This window comes from Zootoca vivipara, chromosome 16, assembly GCF_965207765.1.
Source record: "Zootoca vivipara chromosome 16, rZooViv2.hap1.1, whole genome shotgun sequence".
In the NCBI taxonomy this organism is placed as follows: Eukaryota; Metazoa; Chordata; class Lepidosauria; order Squamata; family Lacertidae; genus Zootoca; species Zootoca vivipara.
In genome coordinates, this window is record NC_142599.1 from 20,775,490 (window position 1) to 20,799,001 (window position 23,512).

At 46.9% G+C, this 23,512-nt stretch overlaps 1 protein-coding gene across 3 annotated transcripts in view; it reads left to right on the top strand.

Annotated features, from left to right (window-relative positions):
- Nucleotides 1-23,512, top strand: part of DTX1 (deltex E3 ubiquitin ligase 1) — a 49,226-nt gene that overhangs the window by 19,564 nt on the left and 6,150 nt on the right. For all 3 annotated transcript variants that reach the window (XM_035099297.3, XM_088659660.1, XM_035099298.3), the window contains 3 exons: nt 8,044-8,725; nt 19,415-19,476; nt 22,841-23,002. In XM_035099297.3, the coding sequence (XP_034955188.1) occupies nt 8,044-8,725; nt 19,415-19,476; nt 22,841-23,002 (906 nt within the window). The remainder of the gene's footprint in view (nt 1-8,043; nt 8,726-19,414; nt 19,477-22,840; nt 23,003-23,512) is intronic.

A 23,512-nucleotide genomic window follows, 5' to 3' on the forward strand; every position in this document is an offset into this window, starting at 1 on the left:
CAGAAGGAGACATTGAGCAAATAAAACTACCAATAGGCTCCCAGACTTTTTCTTTCCCCCCCTATTTCTCTTTTAATTTGTATGCCGCGTTTCTATATTACTGCATGCAAGGCGGTTTGCAACAGCAAAATATACATCGAAGCTCACACACCTCATAATAATCCGACCCAGTACAAAAATAATAATAATCATAATGAAACGTAGCTTTAAAACAAACAACTTATATCAAATAAAGTAATGAAGATAATGGTACACAATGGAGTTAACTCTCGAAATATCAGCAAATAAAAATTAACCAGGAATTCACTCTTAACACGTGCAATAAATAGTTAGTACACTGTAATCAGTAAAGATAGCAGCAAGTCACAATGTATAAAGTGCCATGATACATGCAAACCGTGTAAAAGGATCAAATTGAGAAACAAAGGCACACAGCTTACGAAATTATTTATAATTTGCAAATAATTCTGCATGCAAAGCAGGCACTCTGCCACTGAGCTACAGCACATCTGATTGGAACATACTGGTCCATCCAGCTCAGTATTGCCTGCACTGACTGGCAGCAGCTCTCCAGGGTTTCAGACAGAGGGTGTTTTCCAGAGACCCTGGACTCAACTACTGTACACTGGTCTATTATAACTTTAAAAATGTTTTATAAAAATGTGGCGCCAGAGGGCGCTGTAGAGCAGTGATACATTACCAGTGGTGAATTGCATTGAGAGCTATATACTGTATTTTATAGCGTTTTTCATATCAATGTAGATCCAGCCCGTATCTGGAGAAGCCAGAGATTTCTTGGATTCAAGCAGGTGCTATTTCGTTTACCTTAAAAGTAAAGCAAGATTCTAGTCCTCAGTGTTCTGAATAAAGGGTGAATTAAACAGGAACATAGGAAGCTGCATTATTCTGAGTCAGACCATTGGTCCATCTAGTTCTCTACATTGACTGGCAGCAGCTCTCCAGGGTTTCAGACAATAGTCTTTTCCTGGAGATGCTGGGGATTGAACCTGCAACTGTCTGCATGCAAACCAGGTGCTCCATATCTGAGCTGTAGCTAGCAGTGGGTGAATCTGCCCATTTTGGTTTCTCTACTTTTTCTATTCTTCCAATCTTAAATTCCATTCTCCCCATTTCCACATCAGTTTGTGACTCACAATTCCCAGAGTGATTTAACAATGAGCCCCTCCTCACAGAGAGCTTTCTAGGTCTGTGAGAGGAATAAGGCAGGCATCCCCAAACTTCGGCCCTCCAGATGTTTTAGACCAGTGGTCCTCAACCTCGGCCCTCCAGATGTTTTGAGACTACAATTCCCATCGTCCCTGACCACTGGTCCTGCTAGCTAGGGATCATGGGAGTTGTAGGCCAAAAACATCTGGAGGCCCAAGGTTGAGGACCGCTGTTTTAGACTACAATTCCCATCATCCCTAACCACTGGTCCTCTTAGCTAGGGATCATGGGAGTTGTGGGCCAAAACATCTGGAGGGCCGCAGTTTGGGGATGCCTGGAATAAGGGATCTCCTAATAAATCTCAGCACCTTTAACAAATTACAGCTCCCAGAATTCTACGGGGGAAGCCATGGCTGTTTAAAGTGGTATCACAGCACTTCAAATGTGTTGTGTGAACATGGCCTAGGTGGGCCCTGAATCAAACTGCTTCCTCTCAGCCTAACCCCCATCTTTTATCTGCAAATAGGGATAGTAACGCTGGTCTACCTTGCAGGGTTGTTGGGAATGTTTTAAAGATGCAACATATGGGAATGTGCATCTCAGAGTGCTATATCAATGCTATTAGTGTACAAAGTGATTTATTGCACTTGACCGCTGAACAGTGGCATTTGCACAAAGCATTACGTTCCTCGCCAAAGATTTACTGGTTTTTAAGCAAACTTATTCTCACGGAACGATAGGCTTGGCAGTCGTGAACAGGAAGGGCTCACGGCAGACTTTCTGTTAGCAAGACCAGTGATGACTCAGACCCAGGTTATGTCAACAACAAAATGAGGCCAGCTAGCAAAAACGAAGCAAACTCCATTTCATGTGTCAGCAACACCAATGATTTTGTTCCCCTCACAAGGATCCTGCGGAGGAATATTGCTTGAGAGCTTGTGAGAGAACCTAGACCAGGCATCCCCAAACTGTGGCCCTCCAGATGTTTTGGCCTACAACTCCCATGATCCCTAGCTAACAGGACCAGTGGTCAGGGATGATGGGAATTGTAGTCCAAAACATCTGGAGGGCCAAAGTTTGGGGGTGCCTGACCTAGACCCTCCAAGTGTCCCTATTTTCCAGGGACAGCCCCCGGATTTACAAAAGCCATCGCAGTCGAATCAATCTGCCATACCCTCCAACATTTCTCGAATGAAAATAGGGATGTTATAAGAAAAACTGCTCCCTTTCCCTTATGGGGTATTCCAGAGCCCGTATATGAGTCCTTAAGTGGGCTCCCTATCAGTCGGAGAAAATAACAGAGGCCAACCAGAGAATATTGAGAAGCAAAGCGGCTAGTAAGCCTGATCTTTATTGAACTGTTGCAACAGGGTCCCCACTCCCCACACGCAGGAGGGAGGCGAACCCTGAACAATGATGTGCAAGCCCTTATATAGACTTTTGTAATTGTCCACCCTGCAGCCCATAACCCCCCCCCAAAAAAACATACATACATCACAAAAGGAGGTGGTCTACAGCAGAAATCCTGTCTGCCAGGATACCTGATAATGGTCACTGACTGCATTACCTGGGCAGCCTATCCATTCTTTTGTGATGGTTAATATTTTAGTTCCTGAGTCCGTGTCACAGGCTCACCCTATTCACATACAAATACTCCCTTAAGACAGGATTTGCAAGCAAAAAGACAATGGGAAGGCTTTCCCTATTTGCCTCCCTTACTGTAGTAGAGGAATATCTGGGGTCATTGGGAGAGTCAAGATGGCTTCAGGATTGTTCTCCCATCCTATTTCAGACACATGGTTCATATATTTAGATATGTGTGCATTTATGAATATTTATTCTACTTTTGAGACCTTAAAATTCTTATAGAGGGGATATCCCGTTTCATAATGATTATTTTTTTTACTATTTATACCCCACACATCTTATTGGGTTGCTCCAGCCACTCTGGGCAGCTTCCCACATATAAAAGCATAATAAAACATTAAAGATAAAAACAACAACTTCCCTATACAGGATTGCCTTCAGATGGTTTGGGGATTGGATAACTCCACACCCTCCAACATTTCTCCAATGAAAATAGGGACGTCCAAAGGAAAAGCGGGACATTCCGGGATCAAATAAGAAACCGGGAGGGCTTCTCTAAATCAGGGACGTCCCTGGAAAATAGGGACAATTGGAGGGTCTGTTTTTCCCCCATCTCTCATAGCCCTAGAACTTCTGGATGTCCAAGGAAGCTGAATGCTGGAAGATTTAGGATTGATAAAAGACAGCCCTTCTTCATGCAAAATTTAGTTAAACTATGGAACTCGCTTCCACAGGAGGCAGTGATGGCCCCCAGCGTGGATGGCTTTAAAGGAAGATCAGACAAATTCAAGGAGGAGACAGGGCTATTCCAGGACTGTCCCTGGAAAATAAGGACACTTGGAGGGTATGTACAAGGCACCTCCCTGCACTCACAAGCCAGGCCAAAAGGGGAGGCAGTGAGGAGGGCTTGCTGGCGCCCCCTTGCGGCCTGTTCCAGGAAGACACCCACTCGCCCTTGTTGCACCTCTGGCGGGCGGCTTCCTCTTCAGCAGTGCTGCAAGGCAAGAGCGCCAGGAGCCCTGCCAAGCCGGCCCTCGCTGAAAGCAAACACCACGGAAACCGCTGGCGTACGGCCGTTTAGCTTTATGAGTCTCCGGGGAGGGATGCATAGTTAACGTAACACTTCAAACATAATTATTGATTGCGCACACAGCCTGCTGTTCTGGCTGCAGCATCAGCAAGCAGAAGGGAGAGACGAGATAAGCTGGGCAAAGAGGGCTGGCTCTGTGTGTGTGTGTGTGTGTGTGTGTGTGTGTGTGTGTGTGTGTGTTGGTGCCCTATTACATGGTGCCCTGGTGGGTTTCAGGCATGCAGGTGACTCTTCCATCCCTTATCTGGCCCATCTAGCTCAGTACTGACTACACTGACTGGCAGCAGCATTCCATGGCTTCAGGCAGCGCTCTGTCCCCAAGTGTTCCCACTAGCGCCTTGTGCCTTGTACCCTTTCCTACGAGGACAGCGCTGCTGCGCTCAGGTCCTAATTCGCTAGATGGGCCTTTGGCCTGATCCAGCACGGCTCGCCTTATATTCCTATTTAGGGCCGCAGATCTTGGCTAAGCAATAAGAGACGCTTCCTAATGATGAGAGTGACTATCCATCTGTGTTCTCTGTCCACTGTCAGAGGCAGCATGCATCTGCATACCAGTTGCTAGCATTCACAAGAGGGGAGAGTTGCTTTTGCACTCAGCTCCTGCTTGCAGGTTCCCACAGAGACAGGCCCGTGCGTCCATTTAGGCGGACTAGGCCATTGCCTAGGGCGCAAAAATGGAGGGGGCGCTGCAGAGCCTGCCCCGCAAAACCCCCGCGCCACCGCCGCCCTCCCAAGGCGTGCGCTCGCGCTCCTCCCGCCTACGGAGGGGACGGCGAGAGCTCCCCAGCGGCGGCGGTAGTGGCGGCAAGCACCTGCAGCTGAAGCCTTCAGCTATGGGCGCTGCTGCCGCCACCGCTGCCACTTGCTCGCCGAGGAGCCCCCAGCGTCCCCTCCACAGGCGGGAGGAGCGTGAGCCAAAAGGAGAGCTCAGTGCCCTCCCGCCCACGGAGGGGACGCTGTGAGCTCCCCAGTGGCTGCAGTGAGCAACCGGCGGCAGCGCCTGCAGCTGAAGCCTTCAGCTATGGGCGCTGCTGCCGCCGCCGCTCTCTCGCTGCTGCAGCTGCCCCTGCTGAGGAGCTCAAAGCGTCCCCTCCACAGGCGGGAGGGCACCGAGCTCCCCCCTTGGCCCGCGCTCCTCCCGCCAATGGAGGGGACGCAGGGGCATCAGCGGTGTGCATGTGTGCGTGCATGCGCCCGGGGGCGCCAGAAGGTGTTTTGCTTAGGGTGCAAAAAGCCCTAGCACCGCGCCTGCACAGAGAGATGTGCTTATGCTATGTTCTGCTTCCACTGTAGACGGCAGTATGCCTCTGAAGACCAGTTGCTGGCATTTATTATTATTATTATTATTATTATTATTATTATTATTATTAGGAGGGACGTGGGTGATGTTGTGGTCTAAACCACTGAGCCTAGGGCTTGCCGATCGGAAGGTCAGCGGTTCGAATCCCCACAACAGGGTGAGCTCCCGTTGTTTGGTCCCAGCTCCTGCCAACCCAGCAGTTCGAAAGTACATCAAAGTGGAAGTAGATAAATAGGTACCACTACAGCGGGAAGGCAAACGGCATTTCCATGTGCTGCTCTGGTTCACCAGAAGCGGCTTAGTCATGCAGGAAAAACTGCGGACAAACGTCAGCTCCCTTGGCCAGTAAAGCGAGATGAGCGCCGCAACCCCAGAGTTGTTCGCGACTGCACTGAACTGTCAGGGGTTCTTTACCTTTTATTATTATTATTAAATTTCTATCCCACCTTCCCTCCAAGGAGCTCCAGGTGGCGTACGTGGTTCTCGCCACTCAACCATTTTGCCCTTACAACAACTCTGTGAGGTAGGTGAAGCTGATAGGGTCTGGCCCAAGCCTCCCAGTGGGGCTCTGTGAAGATTTGAACTTTGGTCCTCAACGCTCTAACCACTAGGGCACACTGGCTCTCAATCACAACTGGGGAGAGCGTTCGGGTCCAAGGAACTGGGAGAAGATGGTCCAGTTATTGTCTCCTGTCAATCTGGATCGTATTCCTGAAAGAATCCACCTCCTCCACTCAGTTGCCCATCACTGTCTCCAGATAGGCCAGTGTCCAGTATCGTGTTTCTTCTATAAGACACCGTCTTATATTTATTTTTCCTCAAAAACAACAACACGGCTTATTTTCAAGGGATGTCTTTTTTAAAATTATTATGTATGGTGCAGTTTAACCTACAAGGTTAAACTGCCTATCACTATGGCTTATTTTCGGGGTATGGCTTATTTTCAGGGGTATGGCTTATTTTCGGGGTATGGCTTATTTTAGGAGAAACACGGTATATGTGTGCGGATATATGGCTCATGAAGTGAGGCTGCCCAGCACCTTTTCTGAAATCAATTAATCCTGCCATATCTGACCTTTATCTGAACTGGAATATCCCTTTTCCCAAGCGTGTTAGCTCTGTTCACAGGGTGAAAAGGGGAGAAGGAAAAATTCTTTCCCTAACAGAAAAAGAAAAAAACTCCAGCTGTGTGTCCTCAAATGGAATCTGCTTGGTGGTGATGGATACAAAACGGAAAAGGGATCAAACAGGGGTGGGGGTGACATCAGCTGGGAACACCCAGAGAGAAAGCAGAGGCTGCTCCCGGGTCTGTTGGGTCCATGGAAAAGGTGAACAGGAAGACGCAGACTTGCCCCAGGCTGTCAGGAGGGCTTCCTGATCATCCAGGGGAAAACGGAGCAAGAACAATGGCTGGGCTGGACAGCAGGCCGGGCTGCGGAGCAGAATCGTGTGACTAAATGCGGCCCGGTCCAAATTGGCTGAGCAGCTTGTGTTGAGAGGGAGGACATATTTGGGATGGGTGGAACCTGACGCAGCACAATTAGCGCTTGCCTTAGCACCACAGTGCCAATAACTCTGGGAGTGATGCAGGTAGCAAAGATATGCCCACAATGCATTGCCAGAAAACGGGAAGGTGTTAAAAGCAGCCCTAGCAAGACCTTCCTTGCTAGCAAGAAGCAAATCAAAAAAGGGCCGTGGATCTACAATCGATGCAAGGAAATAAGATGAAACTACAGTTGCATGATGCCCTCCAACATTTCTCCCAGGTCAATAGTTTTCATGCCCCATCCTCATGGCCTGGGAAGAGCCATAGGCTGGTGGCAGAGCATCTGATTTTCATGCAGAATGTAGGTCCCGGGTTCAACAGGAATCTTAAATCCCCATAGCAAGATGGTTCAGCTTGCACCTTTACCAGCTGCTCTGGTAAAACAATGCTGTTTCCAAGATGGCTTTAAAACAAAACAAAACCAAAACCTAGAACCCCCAAAAATCTACCAATCAGAGTGAAGTGCAAAAGGCAGACACATACTCTCCAAAGCTTCTCTGATGAAAATAGGGATGTCCTATTTAATAATAATAATAATAATAATAATAATAATAATAATAATAATAATACCCCACCCATCTTACTGGGTTGTCCCAGCCACTCTGGGCGACTTCCAACATATATAAAACCTTAATACAACATTAAACATTAAAAAAAAAACTTTCCTATACAGGGCTGCCTTCACATGTCTTCTAAAGGTTGTGTAGCTACTTATCTCCTTGGCTCGGGGACCACATAACTCCATACCCTCTAAATTTTCTCCAGTGAAAACAGGGGCATCCTAAGGAAAACCGGGACATTCCAGGATCAAATCAGAAACCAGGACACAAACTGTAAATCTGAGACAGTCCCTGGAAAACAGGGTAATTTTCTTCTCAGTTAAATGTTTATGAAAATAAAGTTCCTTGGAATATGAAGAGTCTGGACACTGTATAGTCTTTAAAAAGACACTATCAATCACCTAGAAGAGTTATTTAGCTTCCTAGCTGTAAGCTACTCTGCTACTTTGCATAACATCAGCATCAGGGCCTTCTCGGTAGTGGCACCCACCCTGTGGAATGCCCTCCCACCAGAGGACAAAGAGAACAACAATTACCAGACCTTTAGAAGGCATCTCAAGGCAGCCCTGTTTAGGGAAGCTTTTAATGTTTGATTTCTGTATTTTAATGTTTTGTTGGAAGCCGCCCAGAGTGGCTGGGGGAACCCGGCCAGATGGGCAGGGTATAAATAAATTATTATTATTATTATTATTATTATTATTATTATTATTATTAATTTTATATATACGTAACACATGAAACTGCGATTCCCCGCCTCTCATCCACCCCTTCTTTCTCCTTTGTTCTCTCCCAGGGACAATGCGCCCGGTGCGAAGGAACTTTTACGACCCCTCCTCTGCCCCCGGCAAGGGGGTTGTGTGGGAATGGGAAAATGACAACAACTCCTGGACACCGTACGACATGGACATCTGCATCACCATCCAGAACGCTTACGAGAAGCAGCACCCGTGGCTGGACCTGTCCTCGCTGGGCTTTTGCTACCTGATCTACTTCAACAGCATGTCTCAGGTGAACCGCCAGACGCAAAGGAAACGCCGTCTAAGGAGGCGCATGGACTTGGCTTATCCTCTCACCATCGGCTCCATCCCCAAGTCCCAATCTTGGCCCGTGGGGACCAATTCTGGGCACCCTTGTTCGTGCCAGCAGTGCCTGCTGGTCAACAGCACCCGGGCAGCCTCCAATGCCATCCTGGCCTCTCAGCGCAGGAAGGTGTATTCCGGGAATGGGAACGGATCGCTGGCCGTCCGGCAGAGCAATACGTTCAACGGAACAGCGATGTGGTCGCTGGGCACGGTGCAAGCCAACGGGACGGGCAAGATCGAGCAGGTCCGTCCCGGCAACGGGATGCAAGTGGCTACTTTTTCCCGGAGCCAGAGCGCGCCCAGCCACACCCAGCTCCCCGGCCAAAACAACCTGAACAGGCCCAGTACGCAGCGCGTGGCCATCTTGAGTACTCGGGCTTCCATCCCACCAGGGTAAGTAGCCGGAAAGTATTTGCCACTTCCCCCTTTTAATTTTTTTTAAAAAAACCTATAATGAATATTTAGGACTAGGTTCTTTGACCTAATGCAATAACAATGGGTAAATACGGAGAAGGGTGGATTGGTCAGAGACGGTGTGCTCCACCTCATACAAGTGAAATGTAAAAGCACCGTGAACAATTGCTGCAACAGAATAACAAACGAGTGGTGACCTTTCAAAGTACAGTACTTCACTACTCCAGTTAATATGCAGCAACTGGGGAGGTACCTAATGGTTAGAGCAGGCATCCCCAAACTGCGGCCCTCCAGATGTTTTGGCCTACAACTCCCACGATCCCTAGCTAACAGGACCAGTGGTCAGGGAAGATGGGAATTGTAGTTCAAAACATCTGGAGGGCCGAAGTTTGGAGATGCCTGGGTTAGAGCATCTGCTTTGCATGCAGAAGATGGCAGATTCAATCCCTGGCATCTCCAGGCCTAGGACTGGGAGAAAGATCTTTGCCTGCAATTTTAGCCACACGGCTTCCAATGTTCCTACCAATTGCTGTTATTAACAACAGTAACATTCTGGACTAGGGTTAGTAACTAACCTGCCTGTCTTGCACTTTCATGAAAAATCATTGCCATCCAATCATCGTTGTTGTTGTTGTTGTTGTTGTCTAACTTGTTGCCCAAAGGTTTCATGTTGTTGTTGTTGTTGTTTAGTCATTTAGTCATGTCCGACTCTTCGTGACCTCATGGACCATAGCACGCCAGGCACTCCTGTCTTGCACTGCCTCCCGCAGTTTGGTCAAACTCATGTTCGTAGCTTCGAGAACACTTTCCAACCATCTCGTCCTCTGTCATCCCCTTCTCCTTGTGCCCTCAATCTTTCCCAACATCAGGGTCTTTTCCAAGGATTCTTCTCTTCTCATGAGGTGGCCAAAGTATTGGAGCCTCAGCTTCACGATCTGTCCTTCCAATGAGCACTCAGGGCTGATTTCCTTAAGAATGGACAGGTTTGATCTTCTTGCAGTCCATGGGACTCTCAAGAGTCTCCTCCAGCACCATAATTCAAAAGCATCAATTCTTCGGCGGTCAGCCTTCTTTATGGTCCAGCTCTCACTTTCATACATCACTACTGAGAAAACCATAGCTTTAACTATACGGACCTTTGTCGGCAAGGTGATGTCTCTGCTTTTTAAGATGCTGTCTAGGTTTGTCATTGCTTTTCTCCCATAGTGACTTGCAACACATTTATAAGCATCTAGCTCACCGGGTGATCTTTCGGCCAGTTTCTGCCTCTCAGCCAAGCCTACCTCACTGGGTTGTAGTGGGGATAAAATTGGGAAGGGAGAGAACTGTGTATGCTGCCTGAACTTCTTGGAGGAAATTAGTTATTATTAATTGAATTTATATGCTGCCCTATACCCGGAGGTCTCAGGGCAGTTCACAGAATAAAATCGAAATGTAAAACCACAAAAGAAATAATCAAAATAAAAACAGCTACCCAATAACCCCCAATCCCCCCCAAAAAAACCACATTTTAAAAGGGCATGGGATCCTCACGACATTTCACATAAGACATTTAACAAACCTGGACAAGAGCCACTCATTGGGAGTTGAGATACAAACATAATAAGAACAACAACAACAACAACAACAACAACAACAACAACAACAACAACAATGTAACATAAACATAAATACCTTATGCCATTTAAAAATTCATGCAGAACATTTATCATTCATAAATATATATATACAGTACACACACACACACACACACACACACACACACACATTTTGGATTGCCATTTTTATCCAACGCTATCCCTACTCAGGACCCACTGGAATTAGCAGGCATGTCAAACTTTGGTCCATTCATTTTGGTAAGCTTACTCTTGAGTAGGAGTAGGACAAGCACTGGGGTTTTCAGGTTAAAGAGTCGCCCTGTCTGCCTCTCAGAGCCCCACACAACCACCCTCCGCTCCTCCCCATCTTTGTCCAGCTGGCCAGTGTTGACATAAACAAACAAAACAAAACAGGGGAAGAAGAGGCCTCTGAATAACAGCTGCCCACCCAAGTCGCAAAAGGAGACCATCGCACATGATTCCTGCGCTGTGGAGTTGGGTGCTCTCCGCCTCCCCTGCTATGGTGCTCAGGGGGGCGGAAGCTGACGTTGCCCGCGGTTGCCCAGGCACCTCGGCAGGCACACTGAGCAGCAATGTGCCAGCTCTTTCCCCCTCCAGAGCGAAGGAGGCTTTGGCCAGAGGAAAGCGGCCTTGTGTTGCCACGGCAACCAGGTGGCAGCGCTGCGGATTCACTAAGAATAATTGGAGCCTCTGGGGCAGCACCGGGGAAAGGAGGGGGGGGCAGGCTCTTTCCTCTCTGCTGCTCCCTCCTATCGTTTGGTGTCTCTGCCCTTTATTCACCGCTTCTCTTTCTGCCTAGGAAGACTTAGAGAGGCCACATTCGCACCCTGCGCTGAAAGCATCACTTTAAACAGTCACGGCTTCCACCAAAGGAGTCTGGGAGTCGTGCTTTGCTAACGTTGCGGAGAGCTGTGGGGAGAACTTCCCCCTATTTCCCTCACAGAGCTACAATTCCTGGAATGGTTCCCGGAAAGAGGGATTCTTAAATCAATCTCTCTTTCCAAGGAACTCTGGGAATCGTAGCTCTGGGAGGGGAATGGCGGTGTCTCCTAAAAACTCTCAGCACCCTTAGCAAACTACAGCTCCCAGAATTCTGCGAGTTAAGAATGTGTGTTAAGCACGGCTTTTTTCCTGCCATTTTTTTAAAAAAAACTATGCCAACATTGCACTCCGAGGCCGGTTAATCTCACCATTTGAAGTCTCCAAGGAAATGAGTCCATTTCTTTCACCTCAAAATGCTCTAAAATAGGGTAACCTATCGCGGTCGAAACTGACTTGCTGTGATTCTGCCAGGGGTTAATAAAAAAAACTCAGGGTCGATAGGGGCCTGGGGTAGAAGAGGCATAGTGTGAAAAAATAATAATTAGGAACAATGAACTTATGAAATCAAAGCCAAGGGCATGCACAGAGCGTACTTCCTTTGCCAAGGAGGACCCCCTATTTTGTTTGTTTTTTTGGACGTTTTATGATTCTTAGTCATGTTGATCGATGACAAATGAACTTGATTATACATTTCTATTTCTTATTCCACTTACATTCCTAAGAATCTGGGCTGGTGACAGCTTGACAAGCTCACTGAAGGGTCAATGGACACAGAAATTTGGGGAAAACCTGATTTGAAAGACTTATTTAGTCCTGGGGTAGAGAACACCAGACCTTTCTAGCTAGTCCTCTGGACACTCCCCACAAGGCTGTGCCCCCTCCCTGGCCACACACCATCTCCCCCATTTCTTACCAGCCCTCCCAATTTAAGCTTTTCAGGGAGGGGGCATGAAAGAGCTGCATATCACAGCCCCCTGCGGGCCCACGAGTCAGTAGCAGAATTAAAATGGCCACATGGGCTGCAAACACCTTTGCAGCGGATCTCAGTCACACCCAGGAGCAGCCAACAAAACCATCTGTGTACTGAGCTGCAGTTACAGTTTGCATGAGCTTCCTTCCTCCTCATGAGTTTGCATTTTATTTCCTTTTTCTTTTACTTCTGGGGTACAGTAGTTTCTCGCACATCAGGGAAGAGAGCCTCCTTACCTGCGGAGTTTGAGATGCCCACGGACAGGTAGGGTGGTCCTGTAAATGGCTCTTCTAGTCAGGGACCAGGCAGGTTAAACTTTGTATGTGCTAAACCCCAGGCTGTCAAACGATAGGGCCGGGGACCTCTGGTTCCTTTTGGCGAAAAGAGAATGTGTGGGTTGGGGAAGCTGCCTTAAACTGAGTCAGACCATTGGTCCATCTTGTCTTAACTTACTGGAAGAGGGTTTCCTGCAGGGGACATTCCCAACCTGCAGATGGCAGGGGTTGAACCCGGGACCTTCTGCTTAATGCTTTCTGCTTAATGCTGAGTTTACTGCTGGATTAATCTGAAGAGATACGTCAAGGGTTCAAGCTTGCCCTTTCACCCACTGACTGCACCCTCATCCCAGGTGTGTGGCTGAGCTTTCACAGGAGCAGTTGCAAAATGCACTCTGCACCTGCTCTTAAAACATTCTGTTCTTTAGCAGGGTGCTTCATAGGCAAATCAGGGCCAGTAAACGGCTGCCAAATTTGCAAGAGGTGGTTTGAATTTCCGCTGCTTGTCCATCTTAGTGATAGGTAAAGGTAAAGGGGCCCCTGACCATCAGGTCCAGTCGTGTCCGACTCTGGGGTTGCGGTGCTCATCTCGCTTTATAGGCCGAGGGAGCCAGCGTTTGTCCGCAGACAGCTTCCGGGTCATATGGCCAGCATGACAAAGCTGCTTCTGGCGAACCAGAGCAGCTCACGGAAACACTGTTCACCTTCCCGCCGGAGCGGTCCCTGTTTATCTACTTGCACTTTGATGTGCTTTCGAACTGCTAGGTGGGCAGGAGCTGGGACCGAGCAACGGGAGCTCACCCCATTGCAGGGATTCGAACCGCCGACCTTCTGATCAGCAAGCCCTAGACTCTGTGGTTTAACCCACAGCGCCACCTGGGTCCCATCTTAGTGATAGAGCGAGCAGCAATTGCAGAATCAAGAGTGGTTGATGGTGTGAGTTTCAGCCTTGCCACTAAGGGATTTGAGACTCCAGACTTTGGCCACACTCCCACCATTCATTTAAATCACTATGGTGCCACTTTAAATACCGTAGTCGTGGCTTCCCCCCCCCCCCCCAAAAAAAAATATGGGAGCTGTAGTTTGCTACAGGTGCTGTTAAAGGTAAAGGGACCCCTGACCATTAGGTCCAGTCGTGACCGACTCTGGGGTTGCGGCGCTCATCTCGCGTTATTGGCCGACATAGCTGCCAAGTTTTCCCTTTTCTCGCGAGGAAGCCTATTCAGCATAAGGGAAAATCCCTTTAAAAAAAGGGATAACTTGGCAGCTATGTTGGCCGAGGGAGCCGGCATACAGCTTCCAGGTCATGTGGCCAGCATGACAACGCCGCTTCTGGCGAACCAAAGCAGTGCACGGAAACACCGTTTACTTTCCCGCCGGAGCGGTACCTATTTATCTACTTGTACTTTGATGTGCTTTCGAACTGCTAGGTTGGCAGGAGCTGGGACCAAGCAACGGGAGCTCACCCTGTCGCGGGGATTTGAACCGCTGACCTTCTGATCGGCAAGCCCTAGGCTCTGTGGTTTAACCCACAACAGAGAAGCTACTATTTTCAGAGTGGTTTAACAGCCAGTCCCTCTTCCCAGAGAACTCTGGGAATTGTAATTCTGTGATGTGACCACACAACCTCATGGAGGAGGGGAGGGTCCCACTGCGATTGCAAAGATCAGAGCTGCCCTTCAGATGCTGTGGGACTCCAATCAGCTCCCAACATCCTTGACCATTGACCATGCTGGCTGGCAGGGTCACTGGATCTCCCCACAGAGAGAGGGGGGAGGGAGGGGAGGGAGGAATACACATCATTTCCTCTTTCTCTGTAATGCCCTGACTTTGTTTACTCTGCATGAGCTTCTATCCTGCTGATTTGGGAGTGTTTAACTCCAAGACACAGAAATGCTATACTAGATATACAGCAGAGAGTGTGGAAACAGAAACAGCCCATGATTGTCCTGTTATTAGAGTTATTATAAACATTTGTCAACAGCGCTTCAAAATGGAACGTCAACTCCAGGGCACTCACGTTTCTGAGCGTGAGTTCGGGGAGGGGCCGTAGCTCAGCAGCTGTGCACAGGCTCTGCACGCAGAATATCTCAGATTCTGAGTGAAGGGAAGGGCCACCCTTCCTAAGTGGTACCCTGGAGCACGGGACAAGTTGCTAAATACCAACGTGGCTTTGAACCAGAAAGTCTGGCCCTCCAGGCCTCTCTCTTTGGCCCTTGTAACTCTCCCCTGGCCACGCCTCCTCTCCCCTGGCCACGCCTCTCACTGTCCCTGCTTTGCATTCTGAGCGTTTTTGCCTAGAGCTGCAGAAGGAGTCCACAAACTCTAAGAATACCTCCTGCATCTCAGGATGCAGGATGCAGGATGCAGAGCTGGGGGTGTGAGCATGTGTAGAAACTAGCGCCTATTGCACAAAGGCAAACATTGCTTCTCTTTTAGCCCTGGCCCTGGCCACCACTGGCATGTGGGCCTCAGAAGGGAGGGGCTGTTGGCTGGGCAGCTGCTTTGTGTGCAGAAGTCCACCGATTCAGTCCCTGACAGCTCCAGCTAAAGCATTCGAGACCTGGTCTTAAGACTCTGGAGAGTAGCTGGCAGTCAGAGAAGGCTGGCCTGGTGCAAGGCATCCTCCTGCATTTTGCATGCATATAACCCCTGCTTGAGGCAAAATGGATCTGGTGATTAATTAGAGACATGCCCCAGAAAACCAAGTGCATCAATAGGTGTCAAAGGAGCCTGTGCTCCAGTAGAGCACTCTACCTGGTGGTATATTCCTATGTGAGCCTTGAAGACTACAGGCAAGTGACATAAATAGCTCTCCTTATAGGATTACCCCAGACAAGGCAACATTCTGGGACTGGGCTATAAGCTGGCACACATCACGGGACTACATTTAACCTAAGACTATGCAGCTGACAACAAGCGAGATACGTAGCAAGAAGTGGAAAGTCACGTAGGACTCGTGGCTGCAAATTTCTTCTGAGAAGTTGGAATGTTCATGAACTTTCCTTGACCCTCTCAGCCACTGAGCCAGTAGTCTGGATTCTAAATACTAATAGTCATTAGCAATGCAGATCTATCTATCTGTCTGTCTATCTATCTATCTATCTATCTATCTATCTATCTATCTATCTATCTATCTATCTATCTATCATCTACCTGTATTTATCTCAGATTTGTATATATGTGGTAAAAGCAGAAAGCAACTTTTAAAGCAGATACGTAGGGCACGATCTGTTCCCAGTTAAGCACTTCCAAGGCCAATTTATTTTGGAGCAGGTGAGACTTATGCAAGTGCCTAAACCACTGCCACACTATTCGAATCAGTGGGACTGGCATGTAGCAGAATTGTTGCCTATAGCCAGAAAAGGCTCAACCTTTTTTGCCGTCTGCTCTCCTAGCTCCACCCACCTGTGAAAAACCACCCCATCCTCGTAATCTCCATCCATTATCAGCGGTTGGCCTCCCCCCCCCCCCAACATCCACCCACTGATGCGTTCCAAAGCCTTGAAGCCACTGACAGAAGAGATGCGCTGTTCTGTCACTTTCAGAAGGAGATTATGCTCCTTCCTTAAACCGACTGACCTGCTGGTCTCCTAATCCCAACCTAGAGGGGACGCCCAGCCTGTTTTCTTTCTCAGAGGGGTGGAGAGACAGCCGTAGGAAGGAGCCATGAAGACCAAGCTGGCAATCAGGTGAGTTTGGATGCAGCGTGTAGATGTGGGTTCAAATCCCGCCATAGCCAATTGGCAGAACTTCTTTGGATGCAGGAAGCCCCCGGTTCAATCTCTGGATAACTTTCCCCCATACATTCCTCCTCAGTAATGACACTCCTCAGCTGGGCACTGTTGAGAGTCCAGACATGCACATAGTCTATACTATAAACCAGGCTTTTAGGGTTTCAGCTCCAGCCCTCTAGAATCTGTTACTGGGTAAAATTAGACAGAAATCCAGTATAATGATATTTAGGTGCCAACAGAAGATGCCTTTTGTTTAAGAAGGCTTTCCCTGAAGTGAGACAACCCCTAGGAATGGTTCTACGGTATTTGTGTTTGTAGGAATGGTTTTAGTTGTTTTTAGAATTTGTTTCCTTTCTCTGTGTGTGTTTTATTTTTGTGCATCACTTCAATGGCCACCGTGAAGCGGCTTACAAATTTGTGAGATAAATAAAATCCTCAGAGGGCTGGGAAAATATTTTTTAAACCTATTTATCTACTTGCACTCTGCCGTGCTTTCGAGCTGCTAGGGTAGCAGGAGATGGGACAGAGCAATGGGAGCTCACCCCGTTGTGGGGATTCGAACCGTCGACCTTCTGATTGGCAAGCCCAAGAGGCTCAGTGGTTTAGACCACAGCGCCACCCGCGTCCCTACTGCTGGGAAAAGACCCCTGTCTGAATCCCTGGGGAGCCTCTGGAAGTCAGTGTTGAGCAATACTGAGCTAGATCGAAATCAGGATTGAAATCTTGTTGGCCAGCCAAATGCCAGTTATGGCCAAGACAACAAGCAAGCAAAGATAGTCAGAACAGCATGGACCAATGGTCTGACTCTGTGTAATAGACTCCTCATGTGACAGGGGAAGGGCCCCAGAACAGTGGTAGAGCATCTGCTTTGCACAGGTTCTGGGTTCCAATGGCATCTCTGGGTATGGGAACGGCTCCTTGCTTGAAATCCTGAAGACAGACAGGTGAAAGACAGGTAGAAGCTGGCAGAGGCACCTGTCTTAAACTGCAGTCCATGTGAGCAGGACTGAGCCAAATGAGCCTATGGTCTGTGCTCCTATGTCCCTCTTTAATGCAGCCTTTTTTAAAAGAAGAAGAAGCACAAGGACTAGAATCTTAATGTTTGCTTAGGGGATTTGCATGCAGGAGACCCCAAATTCAATCCCTGTCATCTCCGAGGGATGCTACCAGTCAGTGTAGACAATGCTGAGCTAAAGAAACCTCTGATTAAGGCAGTCTTCTGCGTTCCTGTCATGTTGACAAGGTCTGTCACTGAACGGTCTTCATCCCAATGTTTATTTGCCTCCTCCCATTTCCTTTGCAAGTTTATCACAGCAGGGACATCCCTCTGGATTAACCTTCATGCGGTAATTCTAGAGGAGGCATCAGCACTAAAATTGGTCCCCTGAGGAGTTAGCAGTTATCTCCGCCCCCCGAAATATTGAAATATCAGCTGAGCCATATGCTCACCAAGTGCCCATAGGTGACTCATCTGCCACCCACCTTTAATAAGACAACCCTTCGATAAGATAGGTCTCTAAGGGTTACTGATGAACTGTTTGTTATATGGAGCGCTTTGGTTTCTTCAATCCTTGGACTCCAAAATGTAGTTGTCTGTGCAGGAAATACTGCCAGCGATCAGAAATGAGTCCTGTAATGAAATGTCACCAGGAACAGCTGTAGCTCACAGGGGGAGAGCATCTGCTTTTGTGTGCAGAAGGTTCCAGGTTCAATTCCCAATGTCATCTCTAGGTAGGGCTGGGAGAGTTCCTGCCTGGGAAACTTCTGCCTGTCAGTGTAGAAACAAAGATTCCCAAACTTTTATTTTTTACCCCTATGCAGGGCTCAAGGCAGTATCATCTATACTTCAAGTTCAAGCCATCAGTTGATTTAGATCTCTTGTTTAAAAAAGAAAGAAAAACATATTTCCCCCCTTGGCCCATAAGATTGGACCCTATTATTGTTTATTTTCAGTTCTTTTGTACTGGTGTTTTACTGTCTTATGTTCGTTTTCATTAATTAGTTTGTTTGAATGATATTATTTATTACTTTTATATTGCTATTTTATGTTGATATTTTGAACATTTCAAGTGGAAGTTTTTGAAAATTTCAAGTGGATATTTGTGAAATTTTCAGGCAGATATTTGTGAAAATTTCAAGTGGTTTGGAAATGTTTAAATAAATGAAAGCAAGAAAAAGTATGCCTCCCCCTTCAGAATTTTTGTTTTATTCATTTGCAAATACAGTGTACCTCGCAAGACGAATGCCCTGCAAGACGAATTTCTCGCAAGACGGATGCGTCTTGCGATCTGATGGTGACTCGCAAGACGAATTCATTTTGCGAAAAATCCGTCTTGCGAATCGCGGTTTCCCATAGGAATGCATTGAAATTTAATTAATGCATTCCTATGGGGGGGGAAGCACCCTGAAGCGCCGCATCTGCGCACGCGCGTGACGCAACGCAACGCAACACTTCTGCATATGCGCAAAGGCCAATTTAGCACTTCTGCGCATGCACGCAGGTTACAGACACGCCGAACCCGGAAGTAACCCATTCCAGAACTTCCAGGTTCGGCGCGTCCGTAACCTGAAAGGACGCAACCCGCAGTGGACGTATCATGAGGTATGGCTGCATTATTGTTGTTTGAATTCAAATGCATGTTGTAAATAAATAAATACCGTAATAGAATCATTGAACTAAAATGTTGGAAAGGACCTGAAGGGTCAACCAGTCTGTAAGGGGGAGGGATTACAGAGAACCCCCCCCTTCATCAGAAGCAGCCCGTCTCCAAGCAGTCATGAGAGCGAGGGGTCTGAAGAGGTGAGTCAGGAAGCGGAGAAGGAGTGCCAGGGCTCTGGCAGCACCAGAGAGCCCCTGTTCCATAGGCAGGAAGAGAAAGGGGCGGAAAGAGTGGACAGGAGTAGGGCAGACAGAAGACCAGTACCTCTGATGCCGGAACTGAGAAAGAGAAGGAAAGGGAAGCGCTTCTCAGTTCCGAGGCTTTTATGCTGGTCAAAAACACGGAAGAGTTTAGTGCAGGAATCTGACTCGAGCGGGTAGACAAGAAATGAGCAATCCGTTACACTGTAAATAATTTGCACCAATAAAAACGTCTGAAAGACAAGCATGTGGACGGTCGTTACTCAAGAGTAGTCACAACAAAACCTGACACAGTCCAACCCCCTGCACTGCAGGAATGTAAGCAGTTGCTGTTTCAGAGAAGTCTGATCATGCCAATCCATTCTCCTGTGTTTTTCTCATGCAGAGTTCCTGCCCTTCCAGTCAAGAACCTGAATGGGACTGGCCCGGTACACCCTGCCCTGGCAGGTAAGAGCAGCAGGGACGGTCCTCAGCCTACCTTGATATGTGGGGTGTTGGTGAATGTTTTCAGTTTACCGCTGGTTTTAATCTTTTGAAGGTTTTCAATCAGTGGCTCCCAAAGTGGATGGTACCACTTCCCGGGGGGGAGGGGGCAGTGGGATGACCTGGAAGGTGCTAAGAGGCTTTGGGGGGGGCGGGGGCGCTGGAGGCGTCAATGACTACCTGACCTTGAAAAGCTGGTATCCCTGGATCAAGTTCATCAGTTTTGTCGAATTGATTCCACTAAATGGTTTTCATTGGAATTTGGATGAATGTGCCATTCATTGTTACTGTCCTGAATTTTATTTAGAAATGGGAAGGCCTGGGAAAAAACCCAGAAAAATGGGGGGGCACACCAGGTTCCCCCCCAGTTTTTTTCCAAAGCCATTTTTTTCTGGTTAAAAAAGAACCAAAAACCACAGTTTGATATAGTTTGAATATTCTATTTAAACCCCCCCCCCATTTTTTCAGGAAAAACTGTTTTTGGAAAAAACAACTGTTTTTGTTTTCAAAATTTTCCAGTTTTTTTCCAGGCCTTCCCATCTTTAATTTTATTGTGTTGTTATTTTCCTTAACGGGTAATGCAAACCGCTATCCCAAAGAATACCCTTTTTATAGGGTTGGGGGGCACTGGGGCCGGTGGTCTGAAAACGTTTTGGGAACCACTGTTTAAAATGGTGGTCTTTAACTGTTTTTTAAAATGATTTTATGGTTTCACTTCTTGCGCAAACAGCTTTGAAGGGAAGAGGAGGTCTCCTAACAACTTTCAGCACCCTTAACCAAACTACCGTTCCCAAGGTTCTCTGGGGGAGGCCATGTTCCTTTTCATGTGCTTTATCTATAGGGTGTGAATGTGGCCTCTGAGGACTTTAATCAGCTTTGCTGGGGTTGAGGGGAGTTGTAGCCCAAACTATCTGGAGAGCACAAGATGGCAGGAGGCTGGTAAATACACAGCCTTGTCTAGGAATTCCTTCCCCATTCAGCCTTGTTTCACCTGTGCGCTCTCTCTCTCTCTCTCTCTCTCTCTCTCTCTCTCTCTCTCTCTCTCTCCCTGGGCTTATCCTGCTCCTTCCAGGAAGAGGACTCTTCTTGGTGTCCAAGCATTGTTGTCCTTGTTGTTTGCCCTGAGCTTTCCTCTCGAAAACCTGTTCTTTACAGCGGAATCAGAGCAAACGCCAATTCAGCTTTTCCATGAATTGACATTTGCTCCAATTCAGCTTTTTCATGGGGAAAGCTCCAGAGCAGTGATGGGCAAACTTTTGAGCTTGGAGTGTCAAAATTCGCCAAAAAACCGAGCATAACTCAGGTGGTGTGTCACTTCAAGAAAAAAACCATAATTTCGCGATATTTATAGTTTAAATAACAAAAATGTATAATTGTAATATATAACTGTATTTAATAAACCAAAAACTAATTATTTAACCAAACCAAATCAAAAAACCCTTATTTATCACAAAGTGCCCAGAGTTGTTTAGCTTTTGGGGGGGAGCTGCTGACCAAAGTCTTGGAGGGTTTTTTTGGGGGGGTGCCCCAAAGCTGCTGCGCTTTTGGGGGGGGGAAGAGAACAGAAATAAATGATGGATAATACCTTCGCTGGAACTAACACACAGCACCGACATAGTCTGCCAAAGCGCCAAAAAACCAGCACAGAACGGGTTAAAAAACGAACGCTGTTATACCCAATCATAGTCTGCCAAAGCGCCAGAAAAAAACAACACAGAAAGGGTTAAAAAACCAATCTCTGGCTACCAGCAGAAACAACAACAACAAAAAGGATCCAGGTTTTAACAGCGGAGACAAGCTGTAGCGGAGACAAGCTGTAGGAGGAGTGGGAGAACATATGGGGGGGGGACAACAACAGTGCGAATTGAAGGCTACATACGACAAAGATGTTAAATCACGAGGAATTAACACTCAAATAACCAAATTTGAAAAAGAAATACTGCTTAACGATGATAAGATCATAGCCAAAGTATACAAGTGGTTAGGTGATAAAGAGCAGGAAGAAGAAAAAAAAGGGAAATGGCTGACAAAATGGGAACAAGATCTAGGTTACGAAATACCACATGAAAATTGGAAAAAAATTTGGTCAAAAGATATAAATTTTACTGCTTGTTATACGTTAAGAGAGAATTATATAAAGATGCACTATAGGTGGTATATGGTCCCGGAAAAATTGGCCAAGATAAATAAATCTTTAAGTAACAAATGTTGGAGATGTAACGCAGCTCCTGGCAGTCTATTTCACATATGGTGGACATGCCCGACGGTTAAAAATTTTTGGGAAGTAATCCATGAGGAAAGCACAAAATTACTAAAAATTTCATTTGTAAAAAAAGCAGAAATGTATTTACTAGGTATCTTGAATAACAATATACCGAGTGAAAAAAAAAGTATTTTCTTGTACGCCTCAACGGCTGCAAGATTGTTAATAGCTAGCAACTGGAAGAGTACCAATATTCCATCTAAAGGACAATGGGTTGATAAAGTGTGTGAGTATTTAGAGCTGGCTTAACTAACGGACATAATTCATCAAAAACCCAAAAATAAAGTTAGAAAACAATGGGAATGTTTAAACGAGTATTTGGGGAAATATGGCAAGGGGACCAAAATTCGGTTGTGCCTTGAATGATCTTGTCGGATACGAGAACTGTAACTAGACGGTTTGTGAACTGATTATTTGATATTATTTGATATAATTATGATATTTACAAAAAGACAGGCTACATATTATGAATGTAACTGTACGAAGAAGCGGTGGAAGTTGTGACCTACCTTAGTGGACATTAGGTAATGTCCGCATCTCATCCTCTTCCTTCTTTTTCTTTACTTCTTTGTATTCTGCTTTTTTTTAAAAAAAACTTTTTTCTACTTTTTTCTCATTTTACTCCATTTACTTTTTTCCTTTTTTTCTTTTCTTCTCTTTTTTCCCTTTTTCTTTCCCTTTCTCTTGCAAATTCTATTATTTTTTGTGATGATATTATGTTTAGATTATATAAATGTAATGTGTGTTATCTGTTACTGCTTTTAATCGTGTAAATCAATAAAGGTTCTTTTAATAATAATAATAATAATAATAATAATAAAAAAACAGTGCACAGGCAAACACAGGGCTCTCCCCCCTCGGCAGATTTACACCAAAGCTTCCTGGATGGGCCAGGGCCTCCGTGGCTCCGCCCAGCAGGAAGCTTCGGCGTATCTGCCGAAGGGGGCGGGGAGCGCCATGTGCACATGCGGGAGTCAGCCGTGACTTGCTAGAGGGGTCCGTGCCTGGAAAGAGCGAATGATAAGACTTCTCTCTCTTTCTCTCACTTTTCCTTCTCTGGCCCAGGGATGACAGGCATCTTGATGTGTGCGGCGGGCCTGCCTGTCTGCCTCACTCGAGCGCCAAAACCCATCCTGCACCCACCACCTGTCAATAAGAGTGACATGAAGCCGGTGCCCGGAATCACTGGGATCTGCCGGAAGACCAAGAAAAAACATCTGAAAAAAAGTGAGCGAGTTTCTCTGCACCTCTCAATGAGGCCCTTGCCCCATATCTGACTGATACCACAGATACCTAAATTCAGGGCCAGGACCGGGGTCAGTATCCAACCTTTGTGGCCAGGCCCCAAGCCTGTGGGTCTGGGCGTCACCGGCCATTGTAAAGGTCTGGTTTGCACAGGGTGCTCAACCATGGTTTGTTGAAGCACACACCTCACGGGCGACCAGGGAAACCATGGCTTGTTTCTCCCAAATTTGGTTTGTTCTCCAACTGCTCTTGCCTCATGACATTGTAGTTTGGTGAGTGCCTGGCGTGAGATGACCAATATAAATAAAAAAAAAATAAAAAATGGAGTGAGGTGACCAAACAAACCATGGTTAAGTGCTGGGTTCACATGGAATGCCAAGTCATGGTTAAAGCAAACCATGGTTTATTGAGGCAGGAAATGAATCATAGTTAAGGCGCTGGCCAAAGTTTGCATGTTGGGGATAGAAATGTAATTGCATCAAGGAGATAGAA